Below are 25,867 nucleotides of genomic sequence, written 5' to 3'. Positions count from 1 at the left end.
GATTGTTATTTTGTTTTAACCACTTGGTTGCTGTTTTTTCCCTTCTCTCAATATTTTTAACCCAGGGTTGGTTGTATCTGCAGTCTCAGAGGGCCTTTGTGCCTTTATAATAAATCTAAATGTACTGTACACTTAATGTGGTTTTATTGACCATTTTTATATTTGTTTTACCAGTTTTAAAACATAGGTCATTAAGTTCAGGTTAACTAGAAAGTCTGGAAAAGAGAAAAATACCTAAAGGGGAAATCGTACCAAATGAAGGTGGTAAGGACAACAGAACTTCCTTACTTTCCAGGGTGCATGCTTGGCCCTCGACACATAGTGGGAACTCTTGAGTTTGTGTAGTTTGCTAAAGTCCTTATTTGATATATAAGTGTAACTTATATACAATATTATCATTTTTATCATCTTCCTCTTGTTGGTCTTGAGGTTATGCCCTCATAGTTTGTACCTTCACTTCCAGGGTAAAGTTCTCAGGTACAATGCAAACCAAAGCTTTCAATGGCCCTAGTTCCACACCATTATATACTTTCACTTATGTTTAAACTACAGCAACAATTTATTTAGATTTCTAAACTTGAAATCTCAGCCTTTTCTTCTCATTTTGCTCTTCACCTCCATCCCCTCAAATCCCTGACCCCATACATTCCTAGAGTTTGTGACAAAATTTAGCATGAAGTCCTTCAGGAGAACTTTCCCAGACCTCTGGATAGGTTTGCAAACACTCTCATAACCCTATGATAGCACTCGGGCACCACATTGTATTTGTCTGTTTAATCTGTCCTCCTGAACAGATTTTTCTTGAGGACAAATTCACCAACGTTCCTCTATTTGAATTTTTTTTTCTTAGATAAGATTCATTTTATTTTATATCATTTTATTAGGGGCTCGTACAACTCTCATCACAATCCATACACACATCAATTGTGTAAAGCGCATTTATACATTCTTTGCCCTCATCATTCTCAAAACATTTTCTCTCCACTTAAACCCCCCGGCATTAGATCCTCATTTTCCCCCTCCCTCCCTGCTCCCCCCTCCCTCATGAGCCCTGGATAGTTTATAAATTGTTATTTTGTCATATCTTGCCCTGTCCGACGTCGCCCTTCACCCACTTTTCGGTTGTCTGTCCCCCAGGGAGGAGGTCACATATAGTTCCTTGTAATCGGTTCCCTCTTTCCTACCCACTCTCCCTTTACCCTCCGTTTTGCCACCTCTATTTGAATTTCTACGAGTCCCATTGCACAGGACGAATTATGGTGCTCATTGACAGAACTAAATTGGATTGGTAGTTGGGTCAGAAAAAGGAGTTTCAAATGATGAAATATTGTAGGTTTTAAGGACCTCCATTAGCTTAGCTGGCTTGGCAGTGGGCAGAAGGCACAGGGAGGTGGGTTACAGCGTGCCATGAGGTCACAGAAGTATGAGGTCAAGGTTAGGTCATTAACAAAACAATGTGTTGCCCGAACTGACAAGGGGAAATGGATCTGGCTTTCGGGTATGTGTTGGGGCAGATATTTGACACCAGTCCCCACTTTTGAGCTGTCTTCCCGCAAGAATTAAGTCTGAGGAAAGCCCAAGGGAGCAAGTGCTTAGCAGCTCGGCCCCACAATCACGTGATCCTTTCGGCCACAAGGCCAGGCTGCCTCCTCATCTTTTTTCCGAGTAACCTTCGCAGCATTCGGCCGCCAACAGGGCAGGCGCTGCCCGCAGCTGGGGGCCGCCGCTGTCCAGGTGGTGCTGCCCCACGAAACTTGAGGCGGCAGGTTGGTGAGGCCTGGCTCTCTTTGGCCATCATGTGACCAGACACGGTGACTTCCGTTTCTGCCGAAAAGCGATGTCCGACTCCGAGTGAAACAGAGGCTCATCTCCGCCCCACCACAGCCCAACGTTAAAGTCTACCTCTTTCCCAACCTCTCCCTTAGGAGAATCTCCGCCCCGCCCTCCGGGGGCCGGCCGGCTACAGCGGCGGGCTTCGCGTCCGGAAGCCGGCGCCTCGCGGCGATGGCTTCTCGAGGGGTCGTTGGCATTTTCCTCCTCTCTTCAATTCCCATCTTGTGTCTGGAGCTCCGGCGAGGGATTCCGGATCTCGGTGAGTGCTGCCTTGCCCCTCTTCGGCTTTCACACGAGGGCAACTTAGCCCTAGAAGTTGCGGAGAATTACGGCCAAGCAGGCTGCTTTGCCTGCGGAGCGTGGACTACGACTCCCACGCTGCATTGCGCCCAAACGGCCACCCTCTTCCGGCGCCTGCCCTGCGGGTGGGGGCGGGGTCGGAGGCGCCGCGTGGGCTGTCGGGGAGCCTTTCCTCTGTCCAGGCGGTATTCCTAGTCCGATGCCCATACCAGGCCAATTACTCCTTTAAGGACTTGGTGTGAGTTTCTCTGTCGTGGAGGTACGAGGTAAAAAGCCCAGGTACAAATATAGACAGGACACTTTCAGATCTAATGAGCGCCCTACAGGAAATTAGCAGGATAATTTGATTGTTTTTAAAATATAGGAGCCGAATTTAAGGTGGCCCTTGGAAAACTTCCTGAGGAATTAAAATGAACGATTCTGAGATTTGACTAGTAAAAGGAACCACCCCTGTGAAAAGCCGGGGGAACACTGTTCTACGCAGAAGGACTTGTGACGTGTTCGAGCGTCATTATGAGTTGCCATGGCAACTGGTTTTGGAGGAAACAGATGAAGGCCCTGGGCTTGAGTCAGAGAGCAAAGGGTAGTGAAGCAAGACTCCATTTATTGAGCCCTGTAAAAAGTCACATAGTGCTGATTCACCGTTTATTCATAACTTATTATCTGGTTTAATCTACTCAAGGCCATTCTGACTACAGTAACCCCAAAGGACAGGGTAGAAATGCTTCATAGAGTTCCCAAGACTCATTTCTGGTGAACATGAATCTCCAGCCTTTCGATTAGAAGCCAAACACATGAACTGCACCGCCCAGGATGGTGGCAGGAAGGAAAGATAGGCACATTTTGGAATTTATCTTTCTGAAGCAGAATCAATAGGACTTATTTTCAGACTCAAGGATGACTCCCTAGTGGGGTTGAATAACGCCATCTAGTAGGTAATACCATCAAAAGGGGAAAACTGAGTAATGCGGGGATGTAGAGAATTAGGCAGTTGTTTTGGGACGTTTAGTGATCAGAGGACTTGTCTCATTAAAAAAAAAACACCTAGGGTTAGAAACCATGATGAAGCTTAGCTTTGTATATTTCCTCATTTTATTTCCCCTCTGTTCTCATCTTGGAAGAGCCAGGAGCCCCCAAATGTTTTACATTAGAAATCAAAGTGCTTTATTTATTTATTTTACAAAAGACCCGCCAGAAACCACCTACTCACTCTCTTATATTAGAATCTAACAAGACCTTTATCAATGTAAGATAATCAACTCAGTAAGCAACTCACTACTATCCAGTCAATTCCAACTTACAATAAGCCTGTACTCGCACAGGATGGGACTGTCCCTGTGGGTTTCTGAGACTAATGCTTTACAGGAGTAAAAACCTTTGTCTTTCTCCTGAGGAGTAATTGGTGGCTTCAAATCACTGACTTTGTGGTTAGCAGTCTGACGCCTAACCCACCACGCTTGCTACCAGAGCTCCTCCAGTCAGCTGTTCCCACAGTCACCATTCTTCACTTTCACTGCCCAATTCCCACCCCTAGCTAGCACCTCCTACTTTGCAGTAATAGTCCTTGTCAAGAAGAAAGGAGCCTTAGTGGTGCCGTGATTTAGTACTTTGCTGCTAACATACCCTGTTTTCCCAGAAATAAGACAGTGTCTTATATTAATTTTTGCTCCCAAAGATGCGCTAGGTCTTATTTTCAGGGGATGTCTTATTTTTCCATGAAGAAGAATACGGTACACAATTATTGCTGAACAACAAAAAAGGAAATTTATTACCTGTATACGGTACGGTAGTAGTCATCACAAACCAGCATAACCAGACAAACTGTGAATCCTACAGTACCAAGAATTTCTTGTTACTACCATTATTTCCATGTACAACAATCTATGGTATATTAACTCATTTATTCAATGACAGTCATGTCACCATCTTCTGGAACATCATCATAACAATCCAAACCCTTATTTTCAGGGGGATGCCTTATATTTCAGCGAGAGGCAAAACTGTAGGTAGGTCTTATTTTCGGGGGATGTCTTACTTTCGGGGAAACAGGATAGTAAAGGTTGGTGGTTGAACAACAATAGCCCCCCCCCCACACACACACAGGGAAGTCTTTAAAATTAAAGAGAAAATTAAACACTTAAACCATCTCCTCAACATTGTATCTTCTCGCCATTTAGCAAATTCTACAATGGGCCTTCAAAATGTTTGTGGGGAAATTCCATTAACTGTAAATTTACTTTTTCCAAAAACTTTTTGAAAACCCCTTGTATTGCACAAAGTAGATACTCTACATTTTTACTGATTTAAAATGATCTGTTTTCTTAAGAGAATGATATAAGAGCAAATGATGATTTCTTTTAGTTTTTTAAGGCAACCACATAAATAATAATTTCATTTACAAATGTCTAAATACCGAGAAATAGAGAAGTATGGTATTAAACAGTTTTAACTGTGAAAAATACAAATCTGTGCTTCCATGGAAAAAAAAACATTTTATTGGGAGTTAATAAAGATAGCATAAAATTCTAAAGTTCAATCAAATCAAGCAGTATTGTACAATTGCTACCCAAATCAGCTTCAAATCATTCTTTTCCTTCTTGAACTCCTTGACATCCGCTCCCTTTAACCCCACCCCCACCCCCATGTGTGTTTTAAAGTAGAAATGGAATTTTTAAAAGTTGACACTGACACAATTTAATGTCTAATTATGTGGGCAATTTTAACCCTTTCTCTGAGTAGAAAGGAAACTAGAATGTAGTCATTAGTGACAGAACATTTTTAATTTAGCCCAGTCACTCTAATCATACCTACATCCCTCAAATGGAAGATGTTTTACATGGTGAAAGTTTTATTTTCTGAAAAGTTGTTCTGGTAAGCTCACAGGGGCAGTCTACCCTGCCTTGAAGGGTTGCTCTGAGTCAGCACTAACTTGATGGCAGTGGAAATGATTCCCCAGAGGGATGATCAAGGCTGTTCTCTTACAAAATGACAACAATGTCTTTAAGGTGACCCAAAAACATATATAAACCATAGATACATGAATGGATTTGGGGTTTGCACTGCCCCCAATCTAAGAACCATCAGTTCTTAAGGGCATGGTCTTGCTTGATGCTCACCCTCATGAAGAGATCACTGAAGATATGGGTGCTATAGCAAAGTGTGATGAGGAAACTAGATGGTGCCTAGGTATATGAAAGAATACATCTGGGGTCTTACAGTCTTTTCTTCAAACAAGCAGCCATCTAAGTGAGGCATCAACTAAAGCCACATGGAAGAATACACCAGCCTGTGTGATCCAAGGATTGTAAATAATATACTGGTAATCCAAATCTAAAGCAGGGAATGGTATCAGAGCTTAAATTGTGAACACCTGGTTTGTAGAAGGCTATGGATAACAATGGAAGCCCAAAATCCATTTGTAGGTTCCACACACGGATAAGACTCTAATCAGAGTTAAAGGGATGTTAATAGCCTTGTTATCAGTCAGCTTTGTGAAGTCGATTATGGCAGACATCATTATGTCAAAATATAATATCATTTGATCTCCCTTTTGACCCATTTAAAAGCTGTTTCAGTATTTTAAAAAGGGAAGGGGAAATACATGTGGATTACGTCCCTGGTGAATCCCCTCTGACGGTGGAGCAGGGATGTCAACAGCCTTGCTGACCTGCAACCTGCATTGGAAAGTGGAATGTTGCAGATGCAGTTAGGTTACAATTTAGCACCCTATCATTTGATCTCCCTTATGATCCATTTAAATTTGTTCTAGTTTTTAATGGTTTCTGCTTTCTTTTCGATCAAGGTTTTTATATATTTTACTTTGTTTTTGATTTTAGGGTTTAAACATTTTTTAAAGTTTTTCTATATATGAAATCCAGAATAGGTAAATCTGTAGAGACAGTAAATAGATTAATGGTTCCTTGGGGATATGGCAGAGGAGGTTGGGAGAAATGGGAGCTAATCATGATGAGTACAGGATTGAAGTATATATTCTAAAAACTGATTGTGGTGATGATTGTACAAATCTTGATATGATTAAATCACTGAACTATATGATAAGTGAACTATATGCCAATAAAATGGATGAAATTTTTAAAAAGCTGTCTGGTAATGACAACCATGATGAATTTGATCACACAGGAATGTTGTAGGAAAAAATTATAATTTTTTCATGCATAGAATATATTTTAGCATGCTTTTTTAGTATCATTCATTATTAGTACTAAGAAAAGTGTTTCTGAGTATTAATTGCTTACTTGTAATTTCTTTTTTTCTTGATAAGGAATTAAAGATTTCATTTTGCTGTGTGGCCGAATTTTCTTCCTGTTTGCTATTCTTACAGTAGTCATTTCTGTAACTACCTCTTGGCTCAAGTCATTTAAACGTTGCCAAGTTTACCTGAAAGGTGAGTGCATTCTTTATGCTACCCTCTTATGCTTCAATTGTTAAAGTTGATTCTAGAACTTTGCCCAGTAAGAAACATTTTACCATTATTTGTTATGTGTAATTTCAAGATAACATGGTCATTTTAGGAGCAGACTGGTGGCATAGTGATTGCATGTTCGACTGCTAACCTCAAGGTCAGCTGTTAGAAACCACCAGCCTCTTCTCAGGAGAAAGACGAGGCGTCCTCCTCCTGCACAGTCAGTTTGAGAAATGCACAGGGACAGTGCTACCATGCCCTACGTCACCATGAGTTAGAATCGACTCCATAGCAGCGAGTTTGGTTTTGGTTTTATAAACACTTTAACTTTAGGCATGATTATTTTGATACGACACTTGATCTTAGCCAAAAGGCTGAGAAGCGATTTGTCATGATTCTTTTGAATGCATTATAAACCCCAACATTTTAATGAGAAATTGTCCATTTTTGATATATGTATTCTATGTGGGTTTGTAAATTTACATTGTAAATTTATTAATTTCAAATTTAATTGTGTATGTGTTTGTGCAGTTTAATTGGTGTTTGGCAGTTTATAAATTATCCCACAAATGCTAACTATAGCTACCATTAGTCGCTAAAGGCCATTACCCTGTTTATTTTCCATTGGTTTAGAAATTTCATTGAGGCACCTATCTCCTTTGTATTGTTAAATGCCCTTAATTTAGGAACCTACTCAATGGCACCCAACAGCAACAACGTTAGGAAATTCATTTTGTGATTTGAAAAAAACAATTGTCTCATGTACTTTGGCTATGTTGTCAGGAGAGACCAGTCCCGGGAGAAGGCCATCATACCTGGTAAAGTGGAGGGGCAGCAAAAGAGAGGTGGCCCTTGCTGAGAGGATGGACACCGTGGCTGCAACAATGGGCTCAAACATAAGAGCCATTAGCGGCTGGCGCAGAAGCAGGCAGGGTTTTGTTCTATCACACATAGGGTTGTTTGAGTCTGAACCAACGTGATGACCCCTCACAAGAAGAACCACCACAGACATTGAATGAAATATCCCTCCAGTCGTTAGCTTGTAAGTTTGAGGTTGTTCATGACCATATTTCTCTCTCTTCAGTATTGCAAGTCAGCTTCCGATATTTTATCATTTTCCACAAGATGTCTCTTTGTGGTTATAGATGATTAAGATTCATTTTTCCTACTCTTGATGAATATTTAGGTTGCCCCAAACTTTAATGCATTTCCTTTAAGAACATTCTGGAGAGGTGAAATTACTGGCTTACAGAATTGGAACATTTCTTGTAGAACTGGTTCCTTGTTGGTTTGTTGCCTTCGGTCAGCTCAGCCTCGTGGGCACCCTGTGTACAGCAGAATGAATTGCCCCCAGTCCTGTCCCAGCCTTTCCATCCTTGCTATGTCTGAGCCGATTGTAGTAGCCGCTGTGTCTGTCCATCTTGTGAAGAATCTCCCTCCTTTTCACTGACCTTCTCCTTGACCAAGCGTGATTTTCTTTTATAGGGACTCGTCTCCTGATAATGTGTACAAAGTATGTGAGGTAAAGTCTTGCTATTGCTTTTAAGGACCATCCTGACTACTTCCACAAAGACAGATTTGTTTGTTCATTAGAGCTTTGTCAATGTGATTTTGTGTATATGTGGTAAGAAAATATATAACAAAACATTTGCTGTTACAGTATATTTTTTAACAAAATCATTTTATTGATAGGCATGTACATATGTAAATATATTTATATATGTTGATGGGGAAATAGATCTATGTGCATATATTTATAGGTTTAGTATTAAGGAAGCAGATAGACATTGGGCCTCTACTCAAGTACTCTCTCAATGCAAGAATATTTTGTTCTGTTAAACTGGCATTCATGAAGCTCACCTTCCCGACACGATTGCTGATGAGAAAGCAGGTGCATAAGCAAATGTGGTGAAGAAAGCTGATGGTGCCCGGCTATCAAAAGATATAGCATCTGGGGTCTTAAAGGCTTGAAAATAAACAAGCAGCCAGCTAGCTGAGATGCAACAAAGCCCACATGGAAGAAGTACACCAGCCTGTGTGATCACAAGGTGTCGATAGGATCAGGTATCAGGCATCAAAGAACAAAAAATATTGTGATTGAGGGGGTGTGCGGAGTGGAGACCCAAAGCCCATCTGTAGGCAATTGGACATCCCCTTACAGAAGGGTCACAAGGAAGAGACAAGCCAGTCAGGGTGCAGTATAGCAACAATGAAACATACAACTTTCCTCTGGTTCTTTAATGCTTCTCCCCACGCACCCCCCAACCATCATGACCCCAATTCTACCTTACAAATCCAGCTAGACCTGAGGATGTTCACTTGTACAGATAAGAACTGGAAACACAGGTAATCCAGGACAGATAAACCACTCAGGATCAGTAATAAGAGTAGTGATAACAGGAGGGGAAGGGGAAGATAGGGGAGAAAGGGGGAAGCGATCACAAGGATCTACAAATAAACCCCTCCCAGGGGGACAGAAAAGTCGGTGAAAGGAGACGTCGGACAGTATAAAACATGACAAAATAATAATAACATAAATTATCGAGGGTTTGTGAGGGAGCGGGGGCGGGGAGGGAGGGAAAAATGAGGAGCTGTTCTTTGATGCCTTTGAAAAGGGTTCAAGTAGAAAGCAAGTATGAGCCCCCAATAAAATGATTTTAAAAAGAAAAAAATCATTTATTGGGCGTTCTTGCAGCTCTATCACAATCCATTCATTGTGTCAAGCACGTTTGTATATTTGTTGCCATCAACATTTTCTAAACATTTCCTTTCTACTTGAGCCCTTGGTATCAGCTCATTACCTACCCCACCTCTTCTCCCTCATGAACCCTTGATAATTTATAAGTTTTTTTTTCATGTTTTACATTGACTGCTGTCTCCCTTCATTCACTTTTCTGTTGTCCGTCCCCCTGGGAGGGGGTTATATGTAGATCATTGTGATTGGTTCCCCCTTGCTCTACAGCACATTTTATCTACACAATGCAATGTATTGATTTTGGTAAGGATGCTGTACAATGATCACCAGTATTTGTTTCCATCACCCTTAACAGGAACTCAGGGATGTTTTTGTTTCGATAAGCGAAAATGTATTAGTTCTGAAATCCTATGAAAACTGTATTATCATTAGTTCCAGAAAAGATGAATCCTAAAACTAAAGCCTACATTTTCCTATGTATTAGAAAGACCCTTGCCAATAGTTAATCTGGTACTTTGTGTTTTCTATTTATGTGAAATATAAAAAAAGATACATCATTTAATTGAGTTGCTTCAGATTAATTATTAGTTATAAACATGATCTTCACAGATTATGCCATTTGACACAAACATGAAAACTGGATATTTCAGGGTCTTCAACCATAGATTTTGGATTTATTTTTTCTTCTTTTGATATTTGTTCTCATACTTGAAATTATTCATATAGAAAACTAAGTGAGAGCATTTCTTAGGTAATTTGGGTTAAATATATTCTTATATCAGAAGGATAGCTACTGCATACATTAAACTATTTGTCAGGAATTCTAGTCTATGTTTTGTAAAAGAGGGAAGACTACACTCCTTACCATTTCTGCCTTTCAATTGTACAGTTATGCTGTTGGCATGGAAGTCATTTTGGTGCACTCACAGGTTGATCATTTTGAGATAGTCACCACAGAAGACTACAAGTACCTAATGTATAGTGACAATTATGACTGTGGATGTTGTTGTTGTTGCCAAGTGCCAGTGAGTTGGTTCCAACCGACAGTGACGCTACGTATAACAGAAGAAAACACTTCCTGTTCCTGCGCCATCCTCACAATTGTTATATTTGAGCCCATTGTTGCAGCCACTGTATTAATTCATCTCATTGAGGCTCTTCTTCTTTTTCATTGACTCTTCACTTTACCAAGCATGGTGTCCTTCTCTAGGGACTGGTCTTTCCTGAGAACGTGTCCAAAATTGGTGAGACAAAGTCTCGCCACCTTTCTTCTAAAGGGCTTTCTGCTGTACTTCTGCAGGACAGATTTATTTTTTCTTCTGGCAGTCCATAGAGCCTAATGTATTGAACTTTTATTCAAGGATAAAAAATTACTTTGCTCATAGAAAAATAGCGTGCTATTTCCTGTACTTTCATTGCACACCGAGAAACGAGTCTTTGAATGCATCCAAAAGTTTACTCCTCCTTATTTTGCAGAAAAGGTTTGCAGAACAAAGTTCAAAGCAGTCTGTCCTCTGTGTTAACAAGTATACCTATTATTGATATATTTAAAATGACATTCTGAGTTAGGGCTTGGTGGAAGACGTCTTAGGGTAGCCAGAATCTGACTGATCACATAACATACCTGTTTTTTGGTCTTAAGTGGCCCTTCTGATTACACGTTGTACTTTACTGCTCTCATTATTGTTTTATACACTTAATACTTCTTGTCATGGAAATGAGTTTTTGATAGAACTGAATGCTCCGACATGAGGAGCCAGGCAATTCAGTGTTTATTTTCTTATAAAATGGATCATTCCTCATGGGAATGTTAGTTAGGTTAGGTTTGATATTAGTATTTGCGAGCCATTTTGAATATTATTTTTGCTGTATTAGAAAATTATTTGTTACCTGTTGTTTTAAGAAGTGGGCCACATGCTTAAATGCACAGTTTACCCAGAATTACAAAGGTCCTTCCCCCAAAACCAAACCGACTGCCATTGAGTCAATGTCAACTCATAGCAACGCTGTGAGTTTCTGAGACTGCCCTTACAACAAGGGTTTTTACAACCGTAGGAATTCTTTCTCTTGATATTCAGTAGCGGATAACTTAATCTTGGTCAGTCATGGGCGTTGTCAAGCACACCCACTGTTGAGGCCTGCATGCTATGTGAGCAAGGCTGACTGCACGGCCTCCCTACAGCCTGCATCACAGAGCTCCTTGCTCCTCTGTGCTGCCGCCTGTTGGGCCTTCAGAAGAAGAGCCACCAGAGTGACTCTGAAAGTGCCCTTGCCAAAACTATCACCTAGGAGCACAGTAATAGCATACGAGGGAGTACCCAAAAAGAGTCAGAATTTTTTTTCAAAGCTATGTATTTAAATTTTTTTCCAAAGCAACCTTATCACCTTCCAAGTACTCTCCATTGCACTTAAAACACTTGTCAAATCTGTGATTCTATTTTTGGAAACATTTTTCAAACTCATCTGGTTGGATGGCTGAAAGCACCTCCCTCGTTTTTTTCTTCACTTCTTTGTTATCAAATCGCTGTCCTTTCATGTCCCTCTTCATTCACGGAAACAATAAGAAGACAAAAGGAGCAAGGTCAGGTGAGCTGGGTGCACGGGGCAAGAGAGGCATGCTGTTCTGTGCCCAAAACTGGAGCACTGAGATGGCTGCGTGAGCAGGTGCATTGTTGTGGTGGCAAAACCAGTCCCCCATCTGCCACACATCAAGGCTTTTTTGTCCCCCTGTTATGCAATCTTTTCAGAACCTCTAAATAAATAGCTTGATTAAAAGTCTGACCCGGTGGGACAAACTCCAAATGCACTATCCCCCTCACATGAAAAAAACACAAATGAGTATCATCTTGATCTTTTATTTCACTTGAGCTTTTTAAAGTGAGGGTGGCGATGGTGTCTTCCACTGGCTGATTGATGTTTGCTTTTGGGGTCGTAAGAATAGCACCATGTCTTATCACCAGTGACGATCTTTGGGAAAAAGCCTAGGGTGCTTTGGAGCTGGATTTTCAAAGCAAGGCATGTTTCCACTCAATGTTCTTTTTTCCTGGTCCATCAGAACCGGAGGCACAAACTTCGAAGTGACCCTTCTCATTCCAAATCTTCCATTAAAATTTGCTGTACTGAGCTCCAAGATAGTCCAGATAACTTCCCCACCATTCAGTGGTCCATTGTCAGTCTTTGAGCACAAGTGCATGAATTTTGTTGACATTTTCATCTGTTCAGAAAATTGACGGACATCCAGAATGAGGTTTGTCATCAATTGACATTTCACCTTTTTTTTGAAATGAGAAAACCACACATACACCTGAGTTTTTCCTGTAGTGCTGTCCTTGTAAGCTGTGTTCAACAGTTTCTGCAGCATTTTTCCCAAGCAGGAAAGAAAATTTCACAGCCACACATTGTTCTCTTGAATCTGCCATCACACACAAAAAAACGAGGTTCAAGCAAAAGGGCTTTAACGAAAAAATTCACTGTGACCAGAGAGAACCTTCCCAGGCCATGCCACCAAGTGCACTAGCTCGGAGGGAGTTGCTCCGTGCTCGCCTGGGGACGGGGTGTGTGGGTGGGATGTGTACTATGAAAGCTTTGCTCAGAGGAGCTTTTTCCTGTTTTTTTTTGGGGGGTTGGGGAGTTACTGTCTTACACATTAGAGAATCTGTTTCAGAACAGAGCTCTGTTGTAGATTTTACTTTTGGATCTGTGTCACCTGTGTGTATATGTTGTATGTTGTGCTAATAGAAAAAGAAAAATTCCACAGCAGTAAGTCACCTTGTCTTTGTCACAAAATGTTAAAATCTACAGGTTATTTTCAGACAATATTGCATTCAACTTATTGGGATCCTTGGGAATTTAAAAAGTTTTTTTTAACACTTTTTATTAATGTCTTAGATGAAGAAGAGGAGAAAAACGAGGAAAGGCAAAAACTTGCAAGAAAAAAACAAGAAGACGCTCAGGGCGAAAAGGTAACTCAGACATTCTAGAGACTATTGACAGAGGACACAGACAGATACCTGGGCTTGGGTAGGTGCTGAGTCTGTTACTTTCTGGATGTGCTAAGATTGCCCCACCCCTCCACTGGGCGAAATGAATTTAGCATAAAATTAACCATTGTAAACAAGACAAATCAATTGTGTTCAGTATTCCCACAATGTGCAACCATGCCTATCTAATTGCCAAATATTTTCATCATTCTCAAAGAAAATCCTGTAGCTATTAAGGAATGACTTCCCATTCCCAGCCCCATTGTCTGGCAACTACCGATCTCTCTCTATAGATTTACCTTTCCTGGATATTTCATAAAAATATAATCATACAATATGTGTCTAGCTTCTTTCACATTACATGTGTTCAGGGTTAATCCATGTTGTAGCATGTATCAGTATTTTGTTATTTCTTATGGCTAGGCCATATTTAATTGTATGGCTATACCCCGTTGTTTTATCTATTTATCAGTTGATGGGTTGTTTCATTATTGTGAATAGTGTTGCTATTCCCAATAGCATTTGTGGTGCTGATTTGTCTCAGGATTGTTTTCATTCTTTTGGTTCCATACAGAGGGGGAATTGATGGCTCCTTAGTAACTCTATGCTGCACTTGTTAAAGACCTGCCAAGTTATTTTTCACATTGGCTGCTCCATTTTACAGGCTCACCAGCAATGGAAGAGGCATCCAGTTTCTCTCTATTCTTACCAACCCTTGTAATTTACTTATATACTTTTAAATTATAGCTATTCCAGTCATCTGTCAAGATTTTGTTGGCATTTCCCTAGCAAGTATGATGTTGAACATTGTTTTATGTGATTATTGGCTTTGGGGGGGGGTGTAGTTGAGTTGTAGTTCTTTATATATTTTAGATATTAAACCCTTATTAGATACATGATTTACAAATACTTTCACTTGTTCTGTGGGCTGTCATTTACTTTAATGATTATGTTCTACGCAGTTTTAAATGTTAATGAAATCCAGTTTATCTATTTTTGCCTTTGTCACATGTTCTTAGCATTTCTGAAAATATGCCAAATCCAAAGATATGGTTTATCCCTATGTTGTCTTCTGAACGTTTTGTTTTATTGCTGATATTTAGGCTGTTGATCCATTTTGAGTTGGTTTTCATGTATAGTGTGAGGTAGGGATACAACTTCATTTTGCATGTTAATTATCTACCTTTCCCAGCAACATCTGGAGTGGTGGGGTGAGGGGAGAGTTAAAGGCTAGCTCTCGGCAATTTTAGTAAAGTAGGAGAGAGAGACCAAAGAGTCTTCCCTTTCAGTATGTTCATTTTCACTTCCTCTGTGTTCACTTGCACTACTGCCCTCCACTAGTGCTACGATCTGTGAATCTGGAGCCTCTCTGGTTCATTTTCTCCGAGAAGAAACCTTCCATGGCTGCCTGTGGCTAATAGGATAGTGGATCTGAGGACCTAATAGCTCTTTCGTTTTTCACTAAAAAAGTCAGGTGTAAAGAATTAATCAGAATTATCGAGTCATTGCTAACTCATTATTGGGCCATGCTTGATGTGTCTTCCTCTGTCAGCTTCCACTTCCTGGTTTTAGCTGTGTCGCTCACTCCATCTCCCCTAGCTATGGTAGCTGAGCTGCTCCAAGGTATACTGGCTTGATTCTTACCATTGTTCTCCTTTGCAAGCACACAGGTTTCAGTCTTTTCCCTTCTGTGATGTCAATTTCCATTCTTCCATTTGCTGCAAGTGGTTTGGGGGCTAGTGTTTCTTTGCTTCATCGGTGGTAGAATTTGAGTTTGTGCTTTTTGGTCCCCTTGTTGACGTGGAATGGTTTTCAGGAAGAGGAGGAGAGAAATGGCTTTGTTAGTTCAAAACCATCAATTCCATGGCTTTTAATTCCAAATATTGTTTCTTCTACGTCACCCTGATTAGTCTATACAATTAACCTTCCTCCAATCAAGTTCATGCCTGTTAGGATAAGACAGTACAAGAGGGAATAATAATGGCCTTAAACAAGCCACCCATATGTAAAGCTCCTGGTTGTCTGGCACCATGTCCTATTCCTTTGTGTGTCCTGCGTAAGGTGTGCTGCACTGAACACGTTAAAGGAGAGCTAGCCATAGTAGCAGCTCTGGCGGTGTAGTAGTTAGGTGTTGGGCTGCTAACCACATCAGCAGTTAGAAACCACCAGCCACTCCTCAGCGAGAAAGATGGGGTTTTCTATTCTGGTAAAGAGTTCCAGTCATGGGAATCCAGAGGCAGTTCTACCCTGTCCTACAGGGTCGCTATGAGTCATGATTTTGAGTTTGGAGGTCGTCTACCATATCAATATAAATACATGAGTTTGTTTTAGTTTGCATGACATGCAAATGCAGAATTTTATGGAGGGAAGTAAAAATGGACAGTGCTGCCTTAATTTGCACAATGGAGTTGATATGCGAACACAGGATGTGAGTTTCTGGAGACTTCATAGTGAGGGTACATGTTCTCAAAACTGTCATTGAGTCAGGCAATCCATAGCGACCCTTTAGGACAGGGTAGATTATCCCGTAAGTTTCCGAGAGAGTTATGGCTTATGGGAGCAGAAAGCCCCGGCTTTCTCCCAAGGAGTGGTTGGTGGTTCCAAACTGCCGACTTTTTGGATTGCAGCCCAACATGTAACCACTAGGCTGCCAGGGCTCCTGGAAGAACATTAGTATGTATAGTATATGTAAGGTAGTAACATGGACTTTATTTTTCTGAACAGGTCAGCAGATACTTAGAGAACGTTTTGAAACCTCACCAAGAAATGAAGCTGAAAAAAATGGAAGAGCGATTTTATCAAATGACGGGTGAAACCTGGAAGTTAAGCAATGGCCACAAACTTGGGGTTAGAAAATATTTTCATTCTATATTTTGAATTTTTCTACTACTTGCGTTTGTTTAAATTTGTTGAGCTTTCTGTTAAAATTATGTGATAGTTTCAGCAGTGTTTATTAATAACGATTACACATTTGTATCGGCCTGATGTGTTGAGTGGGTCAGTGAATTTGGAGGGCTAAGAGTACGTCCCTTCAGCCCGTGCAAAGTTCCACCATCAAGTAGTACTTGAGCACACTTGGAATACAAGTAACGATGGTTTTCCTATGTGAGGGGCACTCATCTCTCCTCGGGGTAAGCTCTCCAAGGCATTATTAGCTCATGTTACATTAATTGCTGAGGTCTCTCTTTTAAAGCCAAATTAGCTTTGGCTATTTTTCATTTGGCATTGAGTATGAATTTTCTCATTTGCCAACAGAAGTTTAAATTTTTCAATTTTGTTTTCACAAAGATTCTTATAAAAATACAACTTTCCTCTAGTTCCTAAATGTTTCCTCCCTGCTCCCACTACCATGACTCGAATTCGACCTTGCAAGTCTGGCTAGACCAGAGGATGTACACTGGTACAGATAGGAACTGAAAATCCAGGGAATCCAGGGCGGGTGAGCCCTACAGGACCAGTGGTGTGAGTGGCGAAACAGGGAGGGTAGAGGGAGAGTGGGTTGGAAAGAGGGAACCGATTACAAGGAACTATATGTGACCTCCTCTCTGGGGGACGGACAACAGAAAAGTGGGTGAAGGGAGACGTCGGACAGGGCAAGATATGACAAAATAACAATTTATAAATTATCAAGGGCTCATGAGGGAGGGGAAAGCGGGGAGGGAGGGGAAAAATGAGGACCTAATGCCGGGGGCTTAAGTGGAGAGAAAATGTTTTGAGAATGATATATAAATGTGCTTTACACAATTGATGTGTGTATGGATTGTGATAAGAGTTGTATGAGCCCCTAATAAAATGATTTAAAAAAAAAGTAGAACACGCCCACCGATTCTCCATGTAAGCCCATTTTTATCCCAAAGACAGTTTTGCCTTTTATACTTTCTGTTTAGACTGTACCTTTCCCATCTTATAAAGAAAATGATTCAGCCTAAATAGGATACTTGTTGTGAATCAGATGAGTTTTTACTAATCTCGTAATGATGTGTTACACAATAAACATGAGGTAGGTAATAGGATTAATGCGGAAGATAGAAAGGTCAAATACAAGTGCTCTTTGCACCGGACTGAGCTTGTGTTCTGTGCTTTTGGTGCTGGACATTGATAGCTTGGTTTTAACCAGATGAAACAATTTCTAAGATGATCTCAGTATGAATTGCCCATTCTACCGCTGGCTTTTAGGCTATGTCTTCAGATATGATTGTCATTTTTCACAATACACAAGACTGACAGTCCCAGAAACCCACAGGGGACAGTTCTACTCTGCCCTATACGGTCACTAGGACTCAGAATTGACTCTATAGAGTGAGTGAGATCTGAGAACTTAAGCCTCAGGTTTTCTTGTCTAAGGAGATGTTTTAATTTAATTTTAAATAACCCACTTATTTTTTGTATTGGAATGCCACCAGGATAAGAGAAATAACCATTATGAATAGAATAAAGGTGATTGGGGCGGTTTCTTTATAAATTGTCTGTTTTCCTTGACCAGAGCAATGAAGACGTGGTGCTTGAAGATGCAAGTCAGATGTCTTTTGAAACGTCAAACAGAGAAGCAGCAAGGAGACGGAACTTGCCTAAATCTTTCACCAGAGTTTCACCACCTGTTAAACAACCCCCACAGAAGAAGGTCATTACTCCATGTCTACTCACAGAATTGTGTCAGTGTGCTATGGGAAAGTTAGGGCTGGCTTTAATGGTTCTTCTCACAAGGTGATCAGTGATGCATTAAGAATTACTTTCCCTGTTCACTATTAGTACTAATTAGTACAAATCTAACTTAAGAGGGAAGCTTTGAAGATCAACGACATGTTTAGAAAACACTCAGTTCTTTTTGAGGATTAATTTGAAGAACTGGAAAATGTAATGTTTACTGAGGAGACCATCTTTATTAGGCAACTTAAGACATTATGATTAAGCCCCAATTAGTAGCTGAAAACTGTTTTTAATAGCAACCTCATTCTAACACGAGTGCATAATTTTCCTCGCTGACCTATTTAGGAAACTGATGAACAACTATTCACTTTATGATGAAGTGAAATTCTTGGTATGGCTCTTCGTAGTCTGTAACTACGAATAGTAGTTGGGTGGGAACATGCAAATAAGGTATAGAGGATTCGAACTTAGGAATTGGTCAGTTTTGCCATACCACTGGCTATAATAGTGAGCCATCTCATACACAGGAACAGAGGAATCCTATGACCACCAAGAAAGAGGAGCCACTAGTAGAGTGCATGTGAGATCCCTGTCTGAAGTGGCACTAGAAGCTGTAGCACCAAGATCATGAGACAGAACAGAGGAACCATGAACTCTGAAGCCCCTTTGTATGTGTGGGCACATTATTTACATGGGTATCCTATTTGTGAAAAATAGAGTAGTTTTCCCTTCAAAGAGCCAGTGAGGGCAATTATGCAATTGTGTTAAAATGCATGTATGAGTCTAAATGAAGTAATTGTAAATACTGAGCATAATCCATGTCAATATTTACCCTTTGTTTCTTTTATGTGTATGCTATCTGGAAATACCATAAGAACAACATTCTTTAATTGTGTAGATTGGTACAATCATCTCAAATCTGTTTTTTTTTTAGATCCCTTAAACTCTTATTACAGTCTATACAGCAAGTGCATCAGGCATATTTGTACATATGTTGCCATCATTCTTTTCTAGACCTTTACTTTCTATTGGGCCCTTGGTATCAGCTCCTCTTTTTTATCCCCTCCCAACTCTCGTGTTCCCTTGAATATAAGTTATTATTTCCATATCTCACACCGACCAGTCTCCCTTCCCCCATGGTTTCTGTTGTTCTTTCCCTTGGAGAGGTGTGTGTGTGTCAATCATTATGAGGGGCTCCCCCGTCCCCTCCAATCCCGTTTTTATGATCTATTATTAACACTAAGTAGTTTACTTCCAAAAAAGTCTTTATCTAGCTTTCATTCCTATTCTATAGATGTATACTGAGAGGATTTTCATTGAAAGCTCTTTTTATACATTACTTTCTTCTCTTTGAAAATGTTGACATTCCTGTTACCAATATTTGCTTTTCTTTAGGTTCTTGATTTACCTGAAGAACCTCCGGAAACAGCTGCTGAAGTAAGCTTCCTCTTACTCCCCTCTTAAATGTTATTTCTTCCTTTTTTTGTAAATATGCCTTACCTAAAGTCAGATGTAAAAACCCTGGTGGCCAAGCTGAAAGGTTGGCAGTTCAAGCCCACAAAGAGGCACCTCGGAAGACAGCCTTGCCAGTCTGCTTCTGGAGGGTCCCAGCATTGAAAACCCCACAGAGCGGTTCTGCTTTGTATACATGGGATTGCCGTGCATTGGAATCGAGCCAATAGCAATTATTAAGAAAATCAAAGTTGGATATAAATAGAAAAAATGGCTTAAGTGAGTCTACTTAAATTAGGCCTGATCCTAAAAATAGTAAATAGTATAAAACTTCTCAGTGAGCCTCTTTTAGAAGCTGCTGTCCGTCAGCTAAGTTTGTTTTTCAGAGTGCCCATTCGCAGCAGTGGTGGCTTACGTGGACTTTCCCAAAACTTCCAGTCACTGACGAGCTACTTACACGGAATAAAAATCAGCAGAGTACTTCAAATGCTAGTTTCTCCCCTTCAAAAAAGAGCAAGTAAAGAATGCAGCTCTGTTGTAGATGTTTTGAGGTGTTTGCTGCTTGGGCCTGTGGTGGGGCCCAAATAAAACTGCACCGAGCTGCCTTCTCAGCCTCTGTCTGCCTTGCCTTCCTGCCCCTGCCCAGGAGCTCGGAGGCAGGCCACTAACCTGGGAACACAAGGCCTGGAGGTAATAAAAGCAGACAGAAAGCCCCCAAACTCCATGGCTCTCCATTTTTGGCACTCAACCACTATCAGGCTCTCCTTGAAAACCATGTTTTATGTAGCCTCGAAAGTAATGGAGAGGGTTTCACTTTTGTCAGCACATTTGTAACATCTAATTGTTTTGTTTTGGAAGTCTGAACTTAAGTGCAATCCAACTACCAAATACCCTCCCTCCCACTCCTGCGCTGTGAGAGTTGCTTTTTAAAAAATGGTTAATTTATCCCTTGCCTTTTGTGTCAAATTCATGCTTCTGCACCCTGGTGTCTCATCAAGCTCTGGTATCTATGGCAACCATTTCATAATGCAGGAGTCGTTAGGTATAGTTCAGGTCGGAAAGGGAACGCTTGTATGAACTCACACAGGCTTTGAGACACATGACACACTTCCTCCAGAGCAGAAGCTCGGCACTCAGGGTCCCCTGGATGGCAGACCTGTGTGTCAGCCACAGCCCCATTGAGATTGCACCTGTTTGTGCTCACATCTCCTTTTTTAGGGAGAAAGGCAGTGCTTAATATTGTTAGACTTATGACCCCAAGACGGTTAAGAAATTGCTGGGACAAGAGCAGTCTACAATGGACTAGACCCTGGAGGTAGAGTGGTGAAGTGCTCTTCTGTTAACAAAAGGTCCACCTTTTTTTTTTTTTTTCCACCCTCCCCCAAGTCCAACCAAAAGGTCCACCTTTCGAATCCCCCACCCCCTAACCACTCTGTGACCGGCTACTTTTATAAAGATAGACAGCCTTGAGAAGCAATGGGCTGTTACGTTAGTGTCCTCTAGTGTTGTCCTATGGTGTCAACTAGGAGTTGGCATAAATCCACAAGCAGTGGTTTTGTTTGGACAGTTACGCCCTCTTATGAGTTTTAGAGCTAGAGTGAACTAATAACGCTTATTTCAAGAGTAGTTTCCCATTGGTGCCTGACTTACTTTGCTCAGGCCTTTCCCAACCCAAGACTCATTCATGTTGTAGTATGTAGAAGGATGCATCTCTCAGTATGGCTGATTAATGTCCCACAGTCTGTCTGTACCCCAGTTTGCTTACCCATTTATCTTTTAGTAGACAGACATCAGGAGCCCTGGTGGTGCAGTGGGTACATGTGTGGCTGCTAACTGCAAGGTCAGCTGTTTGAAGGGAGAAAGACAGGACTTTCTGCTCCCAGAGTTAGTCTCAAAACCCACAGGAATCGGCTTGATGGCAGTAGTGAGGTTTTTGTTGTTTATTTCAGTTATATACACCTTTATCTCAGTTATTTCCACCTTTGGGCTGTGAATGGTGCTGCAGGGAGCATTGGTGTAAATGTTGTGTGTTTGTGTCACTACTTTCAAGTCTCCTGGGCATATATACACCTATGAGTGGAATAGCTGGGGCATGTTGTAGTTGGATGTTCAACTTTTGGGAGGAATTGCCAAACTCTTTCCCACAGTGGCTGTACCATTTTACATTCCCCCTGGCAGTGCATGAGTGGTTGCTGGCTTACTTTTAAATTGAAACGGCAATTTAAATAAAAATCATCAGATTACTACAGTAACTACTTTGTCATATGCTCTTAATTGTGGTAACAACTTTTGGGGCACTGCTTTGACACTCTCATGCATACGTTACCGTATGACCCAGCTATTCCATTCATAGGTCTATGCCGAAGAGACTTGAAAGTTGTGACACAGACACAAGATATACAGCGATGTCCAACAGCAGTTTCAGCGTCTGACTGTGGAGGAGCCCTGGTGGCCCAGCAGCTAAGCCTCTTCCAACCCAAAGGCTGCAATTTCAACCTACCTGGCACTCTGGGAGAGAAAAGATGAGGCAGTCTGCTTCAGTAAATATTTACAGCCTCAGAACCCAAAGGAACAGTTGTGCTCTGTCCTATAGGGTCGCTAAGGTCTGGAATCAACTCAATGGCAGGGGTTTTGGTTCGGTTTGGGCAATGACCTTTGCCTTTTCCCTACTCCTATCTTGGTCCATTATCCAGTCATAATATGACAAATAGCACAACCAACCATCACAAAAATTGTAATAGAACAATTGCTACATTTCAAACACTAAGTATTTCTTTCAAGCATTTATCGAATATAAAACATTACTTCACTATAACATAAGCTTTGTTTCTCAAGAAATAAGTTGGTTGGTTGTAATTCTTTTTCTATCACATCATTAAAGATTGTAAAATTAAATTTTGTTTCAAAAATTAAGTATAACTGGCCTTTAATCTATGATTAATTCCAAATCACATAACACTGATTGAGCCGTGACTCCAATGCCTAACTACAGGAGCGGGAATATTTTCTAGTGTGGTTTTCCTGAGGGATTGTTGCTCTAAAACCACTATTTTAGGCTGCCAGTGCAATTCACAGAACAGCTAATGATAACATTAGTCATAAGAATCTTGTAAGGGGGGGGATTTTGTAGGAGGCAAATATTGAACATCAGTTATCGAACATCAATTATTGATCTATCATCTGCTTTAAAAAAATCTTTTTATTTATAATGTTCCATAATAGATGAGCAGTTTGCAGGCTAAGCCTGATATTGGCTGTTTTTAGCGAAGGAAGGGCTAGAGAACTTCTGTGTGTAAAGTACATAAAGCAGAGCTGCTCCAAGGAGAGGCCTCTGGGCTCCCAGATTCTGGGACAGACTGGCCTCGTCCCTCCGGAGGTGAAGTGAGGATGGTGCACACCGACACGAGAGACTGGGGGGGAACATAATGTTTCTTCCAGGGGAGTATTTTTGTCTAGAATCTGAGGTGGCCCTAGCTCCCTTGGCTTGGTAGGTCACGTTACCCCAGCTTCATTTGGGGCAAAGAAGTGTTTAGTCTGTGATGCCTGCTTTGGAAGGCTCTGTTACTAAGCAGGTACAGTTCCACTCCGGCACACATGGGGTTGTTAAGAGTGAAAACAAACAAAAAGAACTAGAGTGGACCCAACAGCAATACGTTTAGGTCCTAAACAGGAGGCGTAACTTAAGTCATGGATTAGAATTCTCATTTGACTATTTTTATTCCTTAGGTAGTTACTGTTGCCCTCCGCTGTCCAAGTGGTTGTGTTCCGAGGAGAAGGTTTTTTAAATCTTGCAGTTCCCAGGTGAGAAAATTGAGAAATATATACCACATACACTCGCGTATAAGCTGGGGTTTTCAGCACATTTTTTGTGGTAAAATTAGGTGCCTCAGCAGATATTTGGGTCAGCTTATTATACTCGAGTATATATGGTAGTTATATATGTAAACTTGACAGTAGCTTATTCATGTGCCAGAGGAAGAGTTTGATACTTCATATATGCAGAAACTAAGACTTTGTTGAACCTAGTAGTCTGCATTAGAGTTTTCTTATATTCCCTTTTCTGTTGTTTTTGTTTTTCCCGGTTGGTGGGTAAGATGCTTTCAACCCTTAGGAAATTGCCAGTAGTAACTTTGCATCCATTTAACCTAAACGCCACTGCTTATATAATTTTTAAGATCACTCTCAAGGAGCTTGTTTCCTTTTGTCCAAATATTTTCTTTTCTTATAAAAACAATTGTTTTCAAAAGCAACACTTTGGAACCACATACAGAACAGTAGAGAGAAATAAAGATGATGAGATCTAGTCTACCGAACACTGACACTGAAACTAATTACTAAGCACTCTGGTGTATTTCAGTTCGAAAGTACATTTAAATGTAAATAAATTTTAATCCTGATAGTTGTGTTTAACTCTCTCTGTCAAGAAATGGCATAAATCATAATGGAAACAGTGGCATATGACTATCAAAAAAATTAATGAACTGAAAAAAATTGAATGAGAAAATTCATAAAGCTAAACATCAAACTTGCAAGAAAAGGTTGTACCATTATATATGATACAGCTAATTTTTATAAGGAGCACACATGAGTCAAATAAAAGGTTAAGTACTTCAGTAGACTAGCAGAATAAAAACGTGAGTGTGGCTTTCCAAAGAAAAACAAAGAATAAAAATGTGAACAAACATTTGGGGTCACTTATCACAGAGGTACAAATTAAAACGAGGCCTCACCTTGTTCCCATCAGAATATTAACTCTCGGAAGGGGTTTTAAAAGTTGTGAGAGCTTTCTTTCCATTATTTCATTGCCACTAATGGCACCATTTAATCAAAGAACCTTAGAGAACTAGAGGAACACAGTGTGTACAAATATGTGATAACAAAGGTTTTCTTCTCTTGTAGGTCTTACTTGACTGGATGACGAAAGTTGGTTATCCCACATCCCTGTATAGCCTTTCTACTTCCTTTCCCAGGAGGCCTCTGGAAGTAGAGGGAAGTTGGACCCTGGAGGACATAGGAATAACTGTGGATACTGTTCTCAATGTGGAAGAGAAAAAGCAGAGCAGCTAATTAAGAAATAGATCAGTTGTGCCATGATCTTACAGGACAATAAAGGATTCAGCTGAAATTGTGCCATACCTTGACTGAATTAAAGGTCACCCTCCTTTAAGATGGCCTCATTAATCTCTCTCCCACTATTCACTTTTGTTCTGCCCGCTTCCACAACGTACCAGGGTTTGTCTGCGTGATCAACAGAAGTAACCAGAAATGAAGACATGCCCTTCGTGGATCAGGTTGTATCGTCTATCTCATCGCTTGTTCCGGGGGACAGCATGTCGGGAGTAATCCCAGGTCGAAGGACTGAGGTCTCCCACTTGGAGTGAGTTCTGCCAGAGTTAAATCCCAGACTGGGGCCCTGGCTCCCCTTCACGACAGCCCAATGAGACCCAAACCAGAACACTCAGGACAGCCGCTTCTGAACTCCCGACGCTCAGAACTGCGGAATAAATGCTGTTTCAAACTGTTAAGTTTTGGTGAAATTTGTTCTGTGATAATAGATAATTAGTAGAGGAACTAATCAGGGCACCCCCCCCCACACACACACACACACTCCGCCACCCAAACAAAAACAAAGTCAGCAAGAACAACTTATTTTTTGGGGTGGATTCTCTGGCTTCTCTGGCCATTGAGTTGTCTTAGTTCCTTTCAAAGATTCAAAAAGCTTCCAGCAGGTCTTTCAAATAGCCTGACGTGCCAAGAGAAGAGCAAAAGAGAGCATTTTCACATCTACTTGTTTTGACCACACTTGCATAGGCTCGGTTTTCAGTAGTACATCTCCATCATTTCTGGAACCTTGATTCCAGAAAATTATTATCAGCACTAAATTAAAAAAAAATATTTTAGTAATTAATATATTCTAAAATGCATGGAAAAACACAATGCTCCTCCTGCCCCAATTTTTCAACACAAAATTTATGAGGGATATTTCTTGGTCATGCAGATAATTTTCTTTAAGACAAAGAAAAACTATTCCTTTGCATGAACAACTAAAGGGCTAATAATAGAGATGCTTAATTGTCTCCTTGGTTACAAAAGCAATGTTCTTCTGAATTTAGGCACAGGCGCTATGGCCGGCTTAAATGGCTATATATACAAAGACTGCCCTTGATTCAACGCTCAGAAATTAACACTGTAGTCTTTAGAATTTTGGTTATTCTTCTTACCAAAGTCATCTTGCAATGAGTTGGGGAAAATAGAACCATCTAATCAAGGAGTTGTTATTTTCAAGGTATGATGATGGTTTTGTGGTTGAAAGGAGAGTCTGCTCTTTAAAGATGCACTTGATAGGAAATATGGCTAAAGTCTGCTTCAAAATTATTGCTGGACAGGGAACAGTAGGTGGGGGATAGCTGGATAAATACTTGAGTTGACAAGTATGTGAGGATATATTTTTCTATGACTATTTTGAAGACCTTGCATACAAGACAAAGTGTGGCTACCACAGAAAGGAGGAACAGAAATGCTAAGAAAATTGTACCT

At 40.6% G+C, this 25,867-nt stretch overlaps 1 protein-coding gene across 3 annotated transcripts; it reads left to right on the top strand.

Annotated features, from left to right (window-relative positions):
* Positions 1 to 1,783: 1,783 nt before the first annotated feature.
* UBXN8 (UBX domain protein 8) lies at positions 1,784 to 24,855 on the top strand. Of its 3 annotated transcripts, none has more exons than XM_045286928.1 (8): positions 1,784 to 2,092; positions 6,476 to 6,538; positions 13,140 to 13,213; positions 15,956 to 16,078; positions 17,715 to 17,852; positions 19,274 to 19,315; positions 23,057 to 23,131; positions 24,230 to 24,855. In XM_045286928.1, exons 1-8 carry the CDS (start codon positions 2,005 to 2,007, stop codon positions 24,395 to 24,397), a joined length of 771 nt encoding a protein of 256 aa, XP_045142863.1. In that variant the 5' UTR covers positions 1,784 to 2,004; the 3' UTR covers positions 24,398 to 24,855. The 3 variants fall into 3 exon arrangements, with proteins under 3 accessions (XP_045142863.1, XP_004696252.1, XP_045142864.1); XM_004696195.2 differs by having other exon boundaries at positions 1,785 to 2,092; positions 6,416 to 6,538; XM_045286929.1 differs by lacking the exon at positions 6,476 to 6,538 and having other exon boundaries at positions 1,786 to 2,092.
* The last annotated feature ends 1,012 nt before the right edge of the window (positions 24,856 to 25,867 follow it).

The sequence above is a fragment of the Echinops telfairi genome, unplaced genomic scaffold (genome assembly GCF_000313985.2).
Source record: "Echinops telfairi isolate 266 unplaced genomic scaffold, ASM31398v2 ScPeMD7_9;HRSCAF=40, whole genome shotgun sequence".
Taxonomy (NCBI): Eukaryota; Metazoa; Chordata; class Mammalia; order Afrosoricida; family Tenrecidae; genus Echinops; species Echinops telfairi.
This window is presented reverse-complemented; position numbering and strand designations above follow the sequence as displayed.

Excerpts from the sequence above, each read along its gene's own strand:
- UBXN8 (XM_004696195.2), top strand. The coding sequence starts at position 2,005 with ATGGCTTCTCGAGGGGTCGTTGGCATTTTCCTCCTCTCTTCAATTCCC. Across the intron at positions 2,093-6,415 it reads GCGAGGGATTCCGGATCTCG|GAATTAAAGATTTCATTTTG; the intron begins GTGAGTGCTGCC and ends TTTCTTGATAAG. Across the intron at positions 17,853-19,273 it reads AACAACCCCCACAGAAGAAG|GTTCTTGATTTACCTGAAGA; the intron begins GTCATTACTCCA and ends GCTTTTCTTTAG.